General features: G+C 48.9%; 1 protein-coding gene across 5 annotated transcripts in view; it reads left to right on the top strand.

Moving 5' to 3' along the window:
* LOC309610681 (unconventional myosin-XVIIIb-like) overlaps nucleotides 1-14,173 on the top strand; it is a 110,834-nt gene that overhangs the window by 18,446 nt on the left and 78,215 nt on the right. For 4 of the 5 annotated variants that reach the window (XM_082353837.1, XM_082353835.1, XM_082353834.1 and 1 more), the window contains exons 2-5: nucleotides 6,059-6,273; nucleotides 8,278-8,420; nucleotides 9,240-9,337; nucleotides 10,388-10,451. In XM_082353837.1, coding sequence (XP_082209963.1) covers nucleotides 6,059-6,273; nucleotides 8,278-8,420; nucleotides 9,240-9,337; nucleotides 10,388-10,450 — 519 coding nt within the window. In that variant the 3' untranslated portion in view covers nucleotide 10,451. Of the gene's footprint in view, nucleotides 1-6,058; nucleotides 6,274-8,277; nucleotides 8,421-9,239; nucleotides 9,338-10,387; nucleotides 10,452-14,173 lie in introns of those variants that run through there. The other variant, XM_082353838.1, reaches the window with a different exon arrangement.

The following is a 14,173-nucleotide window of genomic DNA, read 5'->3' as shown; positions in this document are numbered from 1 at the left end:
AAAAAAAAATTTGCTGACCCTTATTCTAGAGAGGGTTCTGAATTGCCCACAAAAGTGGACTTGCTGGATTAAAGGAAATATACATTGAAAATTTCAGTAGATGCTGCCCTTCATACTTGCACTAGCAGTGTATGAGATTGCCTGTTCCCCAGTGTCCTCACCAACACAGAGTAATATCAAACTTTTCCATGTGGCCAATTTGATAGGTGAAAATGGTATTTCACTATAGTTTTTTTTTTTTTTTTGGTGTGTTAGTTTCTGCTTTATAACGAAGTGAATCAGCTATACATATACATATATCCCCATATCTCCTCCCTCCCGCATCTCCCTCCCTCCCACCCTCCCCATCCCACCCCCCGAGGCGGTCACAAAGCACCAAGCTGATCTCCCTGTGCTATGTGGCTGCTTCCCACTGGCTATCTATTTTACATTTGGTAGTGTATATATGTCCATGACCCTCTCTCACCCTGTCACATCTCAACTCTCCCCCTCCCCATATCCTCAAGTCCATTCTTTAGTAGGTCTGTGTCTTTATTCCCATCTTGCCACTAGGTTCTTCATGACCTTTTTTTTTTCCTTAGATTCCATATATATGTGTTAGCATACTGTATTTGTTTTTCTCTTTCTGACTTACTTCACTCTGTATGACAGACTCTAACTCCATCCACTTCATTACAAATACCTCCATTTCATTTCTTTTTATGGCTGAGTAATATTCCATTGTATATATGTGCCACATCTTCTTTATCCATTCATCCGATGATGGACACTTAGGTTGCTTCCATGTCCTGGCTATTGTAAATAGAGCTGCAATGAACATTTTGGTACATGACTCTTTTTGAATTATGGTTTTCTCAGGGTATATGCCCAGTAGTGGGATTGCTGGGTCGTATAGTAGTTCTATTTTTAGTTTTTTAAGGAACCTCCATACTGTTCTCCATAGTGGCTGTATCAATTTACATTCCCACCAACAGTGCAAGAGGGTTCCCTTTTCTCCACACCCTCTCCAGCATTTATTGTTTGTAGATTTTTGGATGACGGCCATTCTGACCGGTGTGAGATGATACCTCATTGTAGTTTTGATTTGCATTTCTCTAATGATTAATGATGTTGAGCATTCTTTCATGTGTCTGTTGGCCATCTGTATATCTTCTTTGGAGAAATGTCTGTTTAGGTCTTCTGCCCATTTTTGGATTGGGTTGTTTGTTTTTTTGTATTGAGCTGCATGAGCTGCTTGTAAATCTTGGAGATTAATCCTTTGTCAGTTGCTTCATTTGCAAATAATTTCTCCCATTCTGAGGGTTGTCTTTTGGTCTTGTTTATGGTTTCCTTTGCTGTGCAAAAGCTTTTAAGTTTCATTAGGTCCCATTTGTTTATTTGTGTTTTTATTTCCATTTCTCTAGGAGGTGGGTCAAAAAGGATCTTGCTGTGATGTATGTCATAGAGTGTTCTGCCTATGTTTTCCTCTAAGAGTTTGATAGTGTCTGGCTTTACACTTAGGTCTTTAATCCATTTTGAGTTTATTTTTGTGTATGGTGTCAGGGAGTGTTCTAATTTCATACTTTTACGTGTACCTGTCCAGTTTTCCCAGCACCACTTATTGAAGAAGCTGTCTTTTCTCCACTGTATATGCTTGCCTCCTTTATCAAAGATAAGGTGACCATATGTGCGTGGGTTTATCTCTTGGCTTTCTATCCTGTTCCATTGATCTATATTTCTGTTTTTGTGCCAGTACCAAACTGTCTTGATTACTGTAGCTTTGTAATATAGTCTGAAGTCAGGGAGCCTGATTCCTCCAGCTCCATTTTTCGTTCTCAAGACTGCTTTGGCTATTCGGGGTCTTTTGTGTCTCCATACAAATTGTGAAATTTTTTGTTCTAGTTCTGTGAAAAATGCCATTCACTATAGTTTTAATTGTACTTACCTTATTAGCAGTAAGATTTAGTATTAGGGGGTAGGTATAATAAAATATATATGTGGTCTTTGTCCCTCGTTCCTGGCACAAAACTTCTAAAACCTGTGGAATTTCCAGATAGGAGTGTCTTTTGATATTCATAACAAAACCGTTTCAACCACACCTGAGTTTGTGTTAATGAGGTGACTTTTGGAAAGCCCCTAAGGAAGGGGCTGGTTGCCAGGGGAACCAACCAGAATTAGAGGATCGGAACTTTCAGTCTCTTCCACCCTCCCCCCACCCCCTTGAAGGGGAGAGGGCCTTGAGGTTGAATCAGTTAATCCTGTCTACATAACGAAGCTTCAGTGAAATTAAAAGAATGGGGCTTGGGGAGCTTCTGGATTGGTGTACACAGGAAGGTGCCGGGTGGGACAGCATGGAAGCTTTGCACCCCTTTCCCCATACCTTGCCCTGTGCGTCTCTTCCATATGGCTGTTCCTGAGTTAGATCCTTTTATAATAAACTGGTAATCTAGAAAGGAGGAAAAAAAAATATATATATATATATATATATTTGGTCATCTCATATATATTTGGCTTTCCAAAAGTCACCTCATTAACATAACAAAAGGCACCTTTTTTAAAAGATTAATTTTTATTCGAGCATAGTTCTGCTGTACAGCAAAGTGAATCAGCTATACATATACATATATCCCCTCTTTTTTGGATTTCCTTCCCATTTAGGTCACCACAGAGCACTGAGTAGAGTTCCCTGTGCTCTACAGTAGGTTCTCATTAGCCTGGAAGGGCGACGCTGCACTCTCCCCTCCCTTGCCAGGCAGGCTGTGCTTGTGTTACTGCAGCCCAAGGCCCTGAGAGCCTGCTCTGGTTCCTCAGGGGCCCCTGGGAGGGGTGTTTGTCACAGGTCTCTCCGCAAGCCCAGTTCTCTCGACCATGATTGCGGCGTCTGCTACACGGCCTGGGTCAAAGAGCCTAAAAGTGCGGGGATTGGGACCCAACCTGGTAGGAGGAACTTGAGTCCCGTGATCCCCCTAAGCCCCTGTAACCCTGCGGTGGGCGTGGGTCCCCCTCAAGTCACGCTGCCTCCCACACCCACAGCTGCCTTGTCTTTGGCTGAGTCCCCTCTGGTTCCTCAAATGGCCACCAGGTGGGAGCAGAGACCTGCGGTGAGGCTGGGACTGAGGCCTCCTTGAAGATGGGCTAGGAGGGGTCCAGGCAGGGCTGGGGGCCTCTCTCACTGGGGGTCTGGGCCTGCCGGGTGGCTGGGAGCTGGGTGCGTGCCTGGGGGTGCAGGCCTCTTTTGGGGTGAGTGTGCTGGGACTGCGTGGCATGTAGATGGGCACACCTGTGTGCAGAGGCCTCTGCAGCTGTTGGGTGCGTGTGCCCTTGAGCGTGCCCGTGTGCAAGCATGCAGGGGTACCTGTGCGTGACTGCGGGGCCTGGGTCTGCAGAATCCTCCCTGTTCCCCTGCAAGCCTGAGAAGGCTGACGATTGGGATAGCCTGGCCCTTGAACTTTATGTTTCCAAAGCGGGAGGTGGCTCCGAGGCTCGGACCTCAGGACCCCCCTGCCCGCTGCGTTCCCTTAGGCTGTGTCCAGCCAGTGTGGCGGCTTGTCCTACTTTGCCAGCTTTGGGGTCCTGCTGAGCCTTTTTTAGTTATTTATTTTTTTAACATCTTTATTGGAGTATAATTGCTTTACAATGGTGTGTTAGTTTCTGCTTTATAACAAAGTGAATCAGTTATACATATACATATGTTCCCATATCTCTTCCCTCTTGCATCTCCCACCCTCCCTATCCCGCCCCTCTAGGTGGTCACAAAGCACCAAGCTGATCTCCCTGTGCTCTGTGGCTGCTTCCCACTAGCTATCTATTTTACGTTTGGCAGTGTATATATGTCCATGCCACTCTCTCACTTTGTCACATCTTACCCTTCCCCCTCCCCATATCCTCAGGTCCATTCTCTAGTAGGTCTGTGAACCTTTTGATTTGTGTCAGGATGGGGACTCATTGCTGTTCCTGGGGGCCTCGGGGTAGGAAAGGCCAACAGTGCACTGGGGGTGCTCCTTAGCCCCAGGCTGGGGGTTCGGGGAGGGGGAGGGCCGCCACACCGGAGTTTGTGCCCCTGGTCCTGCCAAGCCACTGGGAGGGTGGATGCTAGCCCACTTGTCACCTGCTTAGCATCCTGGGCTTCCAGGGTCCTCCTCCAGCCAGGCCCGTTTCCCTGCTCCCTTTGGTGCCTTTCTACTGCCCTCACTACCTCCACCGCCCTCTTCCGTTCTCCCTGAAAACCACCAGGCTAAGCAGACATTTGTCAAGGTCACAGTGACCTCCATGCTGCCAAGCCCAGCGGACAATTCTCCGGCCTCCTCTGACTTGACCCTCAGCAGCACTTCAGGGGCTGGTCCTTCCCTCCTCCTGCCATCACTCCCTTCCGTAGCTCAGGAATTCCGCTCTCCTGGTTTTCCTTCTGTCCCGCTGGCCCTCCCTCTCAGCCTCCTTTGCTGGTCCCTGATCTCTCCAAGTCTGGGTGCCCCATCCCTACACCTCTTCTCTCTCCCTCTTTAAACGCCCACTTCCTTGGTGATCTCATCCAAGCTCATGGCTTTAGAATGACTCCCGTTCAGTATAATTTAATTAGTTGGTTTTTTATCATCTGTCTTCTCCCAAATGAAAGCAAGCTCTTGACAGGCAGGGCTTTTTTTGTCTTAAGTCAGGTTTGTTAAGGTATAATTTACATACAGTTAATGTCACCTTTTTTAGTGTTCACTTCTGTAAGTTTTTGACAAACACGTATAGTTGTGAAACTGTCTCCGCCATCAATTACAGGACAGTTCCCATCACCCCCAAAAGTTCTCCATACCCTTGTGGTCATCCCCTCCCCCATGTCCCGCCCTTGGCAGCCACTAATCTGTTCTTTTGTCCCTTTTCCCTAGTTGTGCCTTTTCTGAAAAGTCATATAAATGGAATTGTACTGCGTGTAACCTTTGGAATCGGCTTCTTCCACTTATCACAATGCACAGCACCTTTGAGATTCACCCATATTGTTGCAGCTGTGAGCCGTTAGTTCTTTTATTCTATTGTATTTTATTGCACAGCTTTGTTTATCTGTTCAGAGGGGGACCAGTTGTCCTGGTTTCCGTGGGAGGGAATGGTTTTTCTGGGACATGGAACTTTCAGTGCTAAAACCAGGGTGGTTGGTTATCTTAGTTCTTTAGTTGAGGGACATTTGGGTTGTTTCTAGTTTGTTGATGATTTTGAATACCTACTCAATATAACCAGCGACAGAGGGTTTTTTGGTGAACACAAATGTTCATTTCTCTTGGGTAAATACCTAGGAGTGGGATTGCTCAGTTGTATGACGAGTGTACATATCACTGTAAAAGAGGCTGCCAAGCTGTTCTCCAGAGTGGCTGTATTGTGTAGCATTGTGGGAGAATTCCACTTGCTCTGCGTCTCAACCAGAACTTGGTAGTGTGTCAAAAAAATTAAAAACAGGTTTTTTAGCCATCTTAATAGGTGTATAATGATATCTCCTCACGGTTGGCAGAGATTTCCTTTATTCGCCTTGAGTAGTGTTGTGCCCCCAGTGCCTGGGTTAGTGCCTGCTATGTAGTAGACACTCGATGAATATTTTTTTTTTTACTGAGTGAATGAATGTATGGATGGATGAATGAATGAAGTCAAAGGGGCTTCTGGTATCTAAATCTGTTATAGCAAATACATAGCACACGTACCGCCAATTCCCCCATGCCCCATTCTGTTTCCATGGCAGATGTCACTCATCAATTGAGCTATTTTATCCACCTGCTTCATTTCAGACAGGTACGATCCGGTCCTTTGTGTAGCAAGTGAGATGAGCCCCATGAGCTAATGCAGCTCTAGTTCAAGCCTCTCATTGGCTGAAGAAGAGGTCAGGCTCAGAGCAGGGTCCAAGGCTGCCCAAGGACTCACAGCGAGCCAGTGGCAGGACTAGATCTCCAGGCTGGGCTCTCCCCAGAAAAATGCACGACGTCTCTGACAAGGCTGGAGTAGGATGGGAGGCATGGACGTGGATCTGGGCTTGAGGCCGGGTTGGAGCATTGTGGAGTGCTCCCTGGGCCCCGGCTGGGTGGGAAGGCTGATGCCGGCGATCTTCCTGCAGGTGCCCAGGAGCTGCCGGGATGGCCTACCCGCCCACGTTGGCTCCCTGGCCCAGCGGGCGTACTGGGCTCTGCTGAGCCAGCAGAGGGACCAGAGCATCGTGGCCCTGGGCCGGAGCGGTGCTGGCAAGACCACCTGCTGCGAGCAGGTCCTGGAGCACCTGGTGGGGATGGCAGGCGGTGTGGATGGCAGGGTCTCGGGTACAGTGGTCTCCAGGTGACGTGCAGCTGGGACGTGGTGGGGGCGGTGGCGTGGGGGAAGGGAAGGGAGAGTCGGAGGGGTGCTGGGCGGCTCTTCCTTCTGTCTGCTCAGCTAGCGTTCACTGAGCACCTGGCTCTGTGCAGACCCTGTGCTGGCTTCTGGACAGGGCCGCCCCGAGGCTGTTGGGTACTTTTGTGTGAATTAGAAACAGGTACTCCTTGCCTAAGACACTCACTGCCACATGTGGAACCGTCGTCACGCATTGACATTGTTAGAACCAAACACTTGACCCCCACGTTCTGGGCCATCATCCTAATAAGTATGTAGGCCTATGGCTATCTGATATAAATGCTGTGCCCTTAGGTGTGGTGTCCTTGTGCAGCGCACAGCCCACTGGACTGTGCAGAGGACCCGATAAGTAAAAACAAAGACAAGGAGGCACCGACAGCCGGAAGGGAGACTCAGCTGCACATCTGTGCCAGACTCCAGTGCTCTGCACCGCTTGCTGGCCGAGCTGGGGAGGGGAGAGGCGGAGGGAGCACAGAGAAGGGGCCGGGGGGCTTCCTTGAGGAAATGATGTTTGAGCTGGGCATTAAAGAAAGAGTGTCAACATTGTAAATCAACTATACTTCAATAAAAAAATAGTGTCAATTGGTGATAATAATTACAATATTGATGGTGATCGTGGTAAATGCTTGCTGAGGACTTACGCGCCAGGTTCTATTCCAAGCAGGTTAACTTATTTATTATTTAAAACATCCCTGTAAGGTAGACATTATTATTATTTGAATTTTATAGATGAGGCCATTAAAACGCAGGGAGGTTAACCAGCTTGCCCAAGGCCACACAGCTCATACATCCTAGCACCGAGATTCAAACACGGACAGTTTGGCTCCAGAGCTATTACCCCTGGGCCAGTGTTCTCAATGTATTGTTGCCCCTCTGAGGAGCCTTTTTAGTTGTTCTTTCTCCTAATCGTCTCCCACCATGAAAAGTTAATGCCATAGATTCACCATATATTTGTTTATGCAGTGTGTGTGTATGTGTGTATATATATACAGACACACACAGACATATATATATATGTATCTGTGCTCTATTCTATACATAAGAAAGGAAAACTGCCCCCATCCTCAAGAATCAGTTTCTGCCCTCTTGGGGGCAGTATTCCCCCTGCTGAGAATATATGGCCCAGGCAGTATTGCTTTTCTAATAATAACAAACAATACTAACACCACCACATTTTGAGCATGTTCTGAGCACTTTACATTATTAAATCTTTTAGTCTTTGTGGCAACCACATGAGGTAAGTAAGTACTATTATTACCCCCATCTTATAGATGGGGTATCTGAGGCACAGGGAGGTTAATTTATTCGCTCCAAATCAGGTGACTAACAAGGGGGAGAGGCCATATTCAAGCTTGTTTAACCACTGTACTATCCTGCTTCTCCACTGGGGTTATTCCAATGCTTTATTGATCACCTGTTCTGCACCTGGCCCAGGTTAGAGCCCTGTTAGGAGCTGGGGATACAGTAAGGAGAGGCCCTCTCAGAATGTAGTTCTGCTGAAAGTGTGTTGGGGGCATGGGAGTCAGGCTAGGCTGTATCCAGGTGCCTAGCACATAGTGGGTGCTCGTTAAATAGTTATGTTAAAAAGCCTGGGACTGCAGGGCTTTTTGAGCTGGCTGTGATGGGCGTTCCCTGAGAGCAGGTCCAAGAATGTGAATGCCCTGCCCTGCTCCTAGACTCCACCAGGCCCAGGAGGCCCTAGGGCAGCCCTTGTCACTCAGATTGTACCAATCCTAGCTGTGTGTATCTCCCCTTCTGGGCTCACTCTTGCTCCCCTCGCGCCCCTGCTTGCAGCACAGGGCCAGCCCAGCAGCGGAAGAGGTGTGGCTTAGAGCTGAGTTGGGGGAGTGGAGGGGGCCCTGCTGGGGCCTGGGGCCAGAATGGGGTTCTGTGAGAGGTGGGGGTGGCAGCACCCGGGCCACGGGTGATGCCCTGTCTGTGCCCCACCAGTGGAGAAGATTCGAGCCACCTTCACTGTCCTCCGGGCCTTTGGCTCCGTGTTCACCGGCCACAGCCGCCGTGCCACCCGGTTCTCCATGGTGATGTCACTGGACTTCAACGCCACAGGCTGAGTCACGGCCGCCCAGCTCCAAGTGAGGCCTCTGGGTGGGAGGGAGAGGGGGTCTTTGGGGCTGCAGTAGCCTCAGCCCCCCTCAGCAGGGCCCACGCCTCCAGCTGGGACCCTGGAATGTGTCTAAATGGTCATCGCTCCCCAGGCCAAGGCCAGCTCCTCCCCACCTCGCTCAGTGCCCAGACATCTCCTCCCCGAGCACGGCGGCTCGTCTGTGCCTCGGAGTATCACAGGGATGAAATACTCATGAGTAGATACATAATTCAGCCGCTCATTAGCTGGGTCTTAAAAGCGTAAGCTGAAATTAAACAGGCGCTCGCTGGCCTTCTGCGGCCGCCCGTGTGTGACAGGCACATGGCCTGTTTGTTCCCCTCTCTGAAATCACCCGGCTCCTCCCCTTCCCCCCGCAAACATTCTGTTTGAACAGAAAACAGGATTAGGTTATTAGAAGGGTTGTTTGTATGTGGAGCTAGGAGAATACCCAGACTCGCTGGTGCACGATAAATCCCTTTCTGTCCCGGCCCTGAAAGTCTACCGTGCATCACCATGTGGGTCAAGTTATTAAGGGCTTCGGTTGCGTAAGAGTGTGTTGGAGGGCGGCTCTGGGTTAATTGTTAGTACCCTTGGATTCCTTCATCGGAATGAGCCCGTTGCATTCGTTGATTGCCTGCGTGGACTCTGAATCAGTGAGACAAAGGCCTGGCACGTTTTGATTTGGAGGCATCCAGCCAAGTTGGGGCCTGAGGTGCTGCCTCGAAGAGTGGGCCTGGGGGTTGGTGGGGGTGTGCGGGCAGCCTAGCGGGGCCTCGTGCTGACCGGCGCCTGTCCTCTCCCCTGGCAGACGATGCTGTTGGAGAAGAGCCACGTGGCCCGGCAGCTGGAAGAAGGCAATTTCGAGGTTTTCTCCCAGATGCTAGCCGGATTGGACCTGGATCTCAGGTGAGCGACTGGGCTGAGCAGGGACGGCCGAGGGCAGTGAGACAAAGGGCCTCCGCTCTCCAGGGCCCCAGCCCTGCCTCTGCCCAGAGGTGAGAGGCAGTGGAGCCCAGTGGTTAGGAATCTGGCCTCTGATTCCTGCTGCCTGGTACTGCTCCTGGGCTGGGTGAACCTGACCAGGTGTCACCTGCTCTGAACCTCCGTTTCTTCCTCTGTAAAGTGGAAATAGTACCTTGACTGACCTTACAGGATTAAGTGAGATAATTCACATATGGCTCTTCATACACGCTGGGGGGTGGTGGTGGATGTCTGCTGTGACGGTGACATTTTGGTACAGGTTCTGACAGCAGCGTGGGAGGTGGGCAAGGAACAGCAGACCCCAAATCTTCCAGAAGCTCCTAAACTCTGTGAGAGCCTTGGGTGCACCTGAGGTAGCTCAGGGCGAGGAGGCACCAGGTGGAACAGCAGAGAAGCCAGAAGACTCATCTGGGAAGGCCTTCTGGGGGAGGTGGCCCAGGGAGTCATCTCTGCCCCTCGCTGACTCCTGGGAATTCTTGGACACGTGGCTCCCTGTCTGTGAGCCTTGGTTTCCTCATCTGTTGAACGAATGAGTAAGTTTCTATCTAGTGAAGCTCCAGGGAGTGCTCACCCCAGGCGAGGAGTGATAATTTTCAGTTTGCCTCTGCGTCCCCCATCATTTGTCTCCTGCCTTCCACCCCCATCTGAAGGGCAGGCCCAGCCTGTCCTGAGCCTCCTGGCTAAGGCCAGAGGGGCAACTTACCCTTTGGAGAGAGGGCAGATTAGAGAGGAAACTCCCAGTTTTCAGAGCAGGGTAACTGAGGAGTAAGGAAGCTTCTGGAAGGCCTTCACTTAAGAAGGGCCCATTGAGGGCAGCAAGTGAGGAATATTCGGGAGGCAGGGCCAGGGCCTGAGGCAGACCCCGGGGCCACCTGGGGCACTCTGTGGAGCCCCGTGCCATGATGCCCACCTGCCCTGCCAGGCCACTGGTGTGGGTGGGTCCTCCCTTACTTCTGGTCCCTTCTCTGTTTCCAGGACAGAACTGTACCTGCACCAGCTGGCAGACAGCAGCTCCTTCGGCATGGGCGTATGGCCTAAGGTAAAGAGGAGGTCCTTCTGGGTGTGAGTGGGTGTCTGTGTCCCCATGGCCAAGATGGGAGGGTCCCCTGTGTGGCTCGTCCCTCTGCCACTGGGGTGAGTAGTTGGCAAGGGCTGGTCACGTGGGGGAGGCAGGGTTGCCTTTATGGGGCCTGGGCTTGTCAGGGAAATGAGTCTTGTGCTAATAAAGGGAACCAGGAGGTGGTTTGTGTAGAGGTAAGGGCGCGGTCTCCGGGACAGGCTGTCTGGGTTCAAACCCCGGCTCTGACACTTACTGGATATGAGACCTCCGGCATGGACCCTAGCCTCTCTGAATGTCTGTGTCCTCTTCGGTAAAATAACAACAGTAGCTAGCAATATCTGCCTCATGGACCTGTTGTCAGGATTAAATGAAACGATGTGCAGAAAGCAGCTAGCACTGGGCTTGGATTACATCAGTCAGTGGCAGTTTTCTTAGGAAATATTGTTGATGATTAATGTGGCTTCCTGGAAGATGGGGCCTGTGAGTAGGGCCTTGAGAGGTGGTATTCGGTTGTTTAAAAAAGCACATTGTTCACTTGTTTATTCTTTTATTTATTTTTTTATATTTTAAAAATTGTTTTGAATCACCCACCCCCACCCCCACTCCTACCATCATCCCCTGTGCCAGGCCTGTGCTGAGTGCTGGGATTATGGTCCTCATCCCTAAATTTTCACCCTATCAAGAGAGAAAGACTTGGGAATTAATGCAATCCTGTGGGATAAGAAAAATGCCAGAGTTTGTACAACATTCTGTACACCAGAGGATAGATGAAAGCTACTTGGCCTCAGTCAGGGAAGGCTTCTTAGCCAAGGGGACATCTGACCTGGGTTTTGAAGGATGAGTAGGAGCTTACCAGGCAGAGGGGAGTGAATCATTTCTACTCTGAAGCCCTTTTCCAAACATACGTGTCAGGGAAACAAATGGTGCTGGAATAATTTGGTATCGTCATGCAAAAAAAAAGAATTTCAGTCCACAAATTCACACCATGTACAAAAATCGACCAAAAAAATGGATCATAGACCTTAATGTAAGACTTAAAATCATAAAATTTCCAGAAGAAAACGGGAGGAAAATTTCTGTAACTTTGGATCGAGCAAAGGCTTCATAGATATGACCCCAAAAGCACAGTCCATGAGAGAACAAATTGATGAATTGCACTTTGTTGAAATTAAGAACTTCTGCTCTTTGCGTGTCACTGTTAATATGAAAATACAAGCCACAGACTGGGAGAAGATACTTGCAAATCACATATCTGAAAAAGTCTTTGAATCCAGAGTTTATAAATGACTCTCAGAACTCATAAATAACCCAACAAAAAAGATGGGCCAAAGATTTCAACATAGACTTCCCCAGAGAAGATACTTAAATGGCATGTGAAAGTATATTAAACATCCTTAGTCATTAAAGAAATTGAAACTCGAACCATGATGAAATAACTACTACACAATTACTAGAGTGTCTACACTTGAAAAGATTGATCGTACCAATGCTGGTGAGAATCTGGGGTAACTGGAGCTCTCATACCCTGCTGGTGGGAGTGGAAAATAGTGCACCATCTCGGAAAACGGGCTCTTACAAAGTTAAACATACACCTCCCACGTGGCACGCTAGTCTACTCCTAGGTATTTATGCAGGAGAATGGAAGTGTACATCCGTGCAAAATTTATTTTACATGAAAGTTCATTAGCAGTTTTATGTGTACTAGCCAAAACCTAGAAACTACCCAAAATGTCTATTAACAGGTTAATGGATGAATTCATTATAGAAAACCATAAAGGTAGGATACTACTCAGTAATAACAATGAACTGCTGATACATCCAAGAACATGATGGCTCTCAAAGTAATTGTGCTGAGTGAGAAATCTCAGATAAAAGAGTACAACCATATAATCCCATGTATTTGAAACTCTAGAAAATGCAAACGAATCTGCTGTGACAGCAAACAGGTCAATGGTTGCCTGGGGTTTTGGTTGCAGGAGGAGGGGAGAGAGGATTATGAAAGGGAATTTTTGCGGGTGATATATGTGTCCATTGTCTTGAGTGCCGACGCTTTCACGGGTGTAGATGTCAAAGCTTATCACACTGTACTTGTTAAAGATGAGTGGTTTATTTTTGCCAGTTACACCTCAGTAAGGCTGTCTCACACTCTCTCTCTCTGCTGGGTACTATCCACAGAGTTACTGATTAAGTAGGTCTGGGCTAGGGCCTGAGAATCTGCATTTCTCACAAGTCCCCAGTTGATGGCGAAGCTGTGGGTCCAGGGACCCCGCTTTGAGAACCACTGTAGGTGAGTCTGTTTCGACAGTGAGTGGAGTGGGATGGAGTGGGGTGATGCGGCTCCCCCAGCTTCACCTGCCTGACACCCCCCTCCACGGGGTGGGGGGACTTGCAGTATGTTCTTCTTTCATGCCTCTTCTCCCCCTGGTTTCCGCGGCGCTAGGAGCCCAGACTGGCCCCAGCACGGCAGGGGATGCGAGGCTATCCCAGTTCTGGGTTTTCTTTAATGAGGTTGGGCCACATGTATCCATTTGAATCAGCAAGAGCGTTGTTGTTTGTTTTCTTGGTTTTGATGAGGAGAAGGGCTCAAGCCAGGCCCTCGTGAGCATCCCAGCCTGACCTGTTTGTTCAGTCTGCATACAGGAATGGGGCACAGTGTGAACCCAATCGAGGAGGTGTTTGAAGTGGCTTTCTTTTTCTGTGTGTTTCTGGGGTTGTTTTTTTAGACCAGTTGATCTGTGGGAACTGGTAGGGTATTTCTCTGTTCTCACCCTGCTACCTGGCAGGTATGGAGAGTGTTTTCTTTGTTCTCTAAGAGCAAAAATACAAGCTGGAAATTCGTCGGTCTTTGATAGAAGCCTGGGCTAGTTTTCTGGGATTGGGCCATCAGGTACTGACTCAGTGAAGGAATTAGGTGGTCAGGAAATCACCCCAAGAATGAGAGTTGCTAAGTACAAGCCCCCGAAGTCGCCAGAGTCAGCAAATAAAAATACGGGATACCTAGACCATATTCATCTTGTAACTGATCTAACAGCATGGTGACTGTAGTTAATAATACTGGACTTACTGTACATTTGAAATATCCTGTGAGAGTAGAACTTATGTGTTCGTACCACACACCAAGAAACGGTAACTATGTGAGGTGATGGGTGTATTAATTAACTTCATTGTGGTAATCATTTTACAATGTTTATGTATATCAAATTCTCACATTGCACACCTAAAAATACACAATTTTTATTTGTCAATTGTAATTCAGTAAAACTGGAAAAAATACACGATGCCCGGTTAAATTCGAGTTTCACATAAACATCGAATACTTCTTTTTAAGTGTGTCCCAAATATTACATGGGCAGGCCTGGAGGCTTGAAGTTGTATCAGAGAGGGCTACCTGGAGGCGGTGAGTATAAGCTGGTCTTGGACTGTGAGAGAAGTTAGGCAGGTGCAGTGAGGCCAGCCTTCCTGCTGCACCGAGCTCCCGATGCAGAGGCAACGGCAGGGGAGAGCCAGCAGTGCAGTGGTTGCAGAGCACAGGGTGAGGGTGTGGGCCCGGGGGGCTGTCAGCTGGAGCGGCGGGGCCAGGTTGTGGGGAAGCCGGCCCTCGGGGTGGTGCTGGCCCTCCGTGGCCGCCTTCGCTCGCTGATGGTCAGCTTCCCCTCCTTGTCCCTGCGCTGCGTCCTCCCTGCCTGCCACATTTCAGCTTT

Source organism: Balaenoptera borealis (assembly GCF_965194805.1).
Source record: "Balaenoptera borealis genome assembly, chromosome: 14".
In the NCBI taxonomy this organism is placed as follows: domain Eukaryota; kingdom Metazoa; phylum Chordata; class Mammalia; order Artiodactyla; family Balaenopteridae; genus Balaenoptera; species Balaenoptera borealis.
The sequence above is the reverse complement of the archived record's forward strand: the minus strand, read 5'-3'. Positions and strand labels throughout refer to the sequence as shown.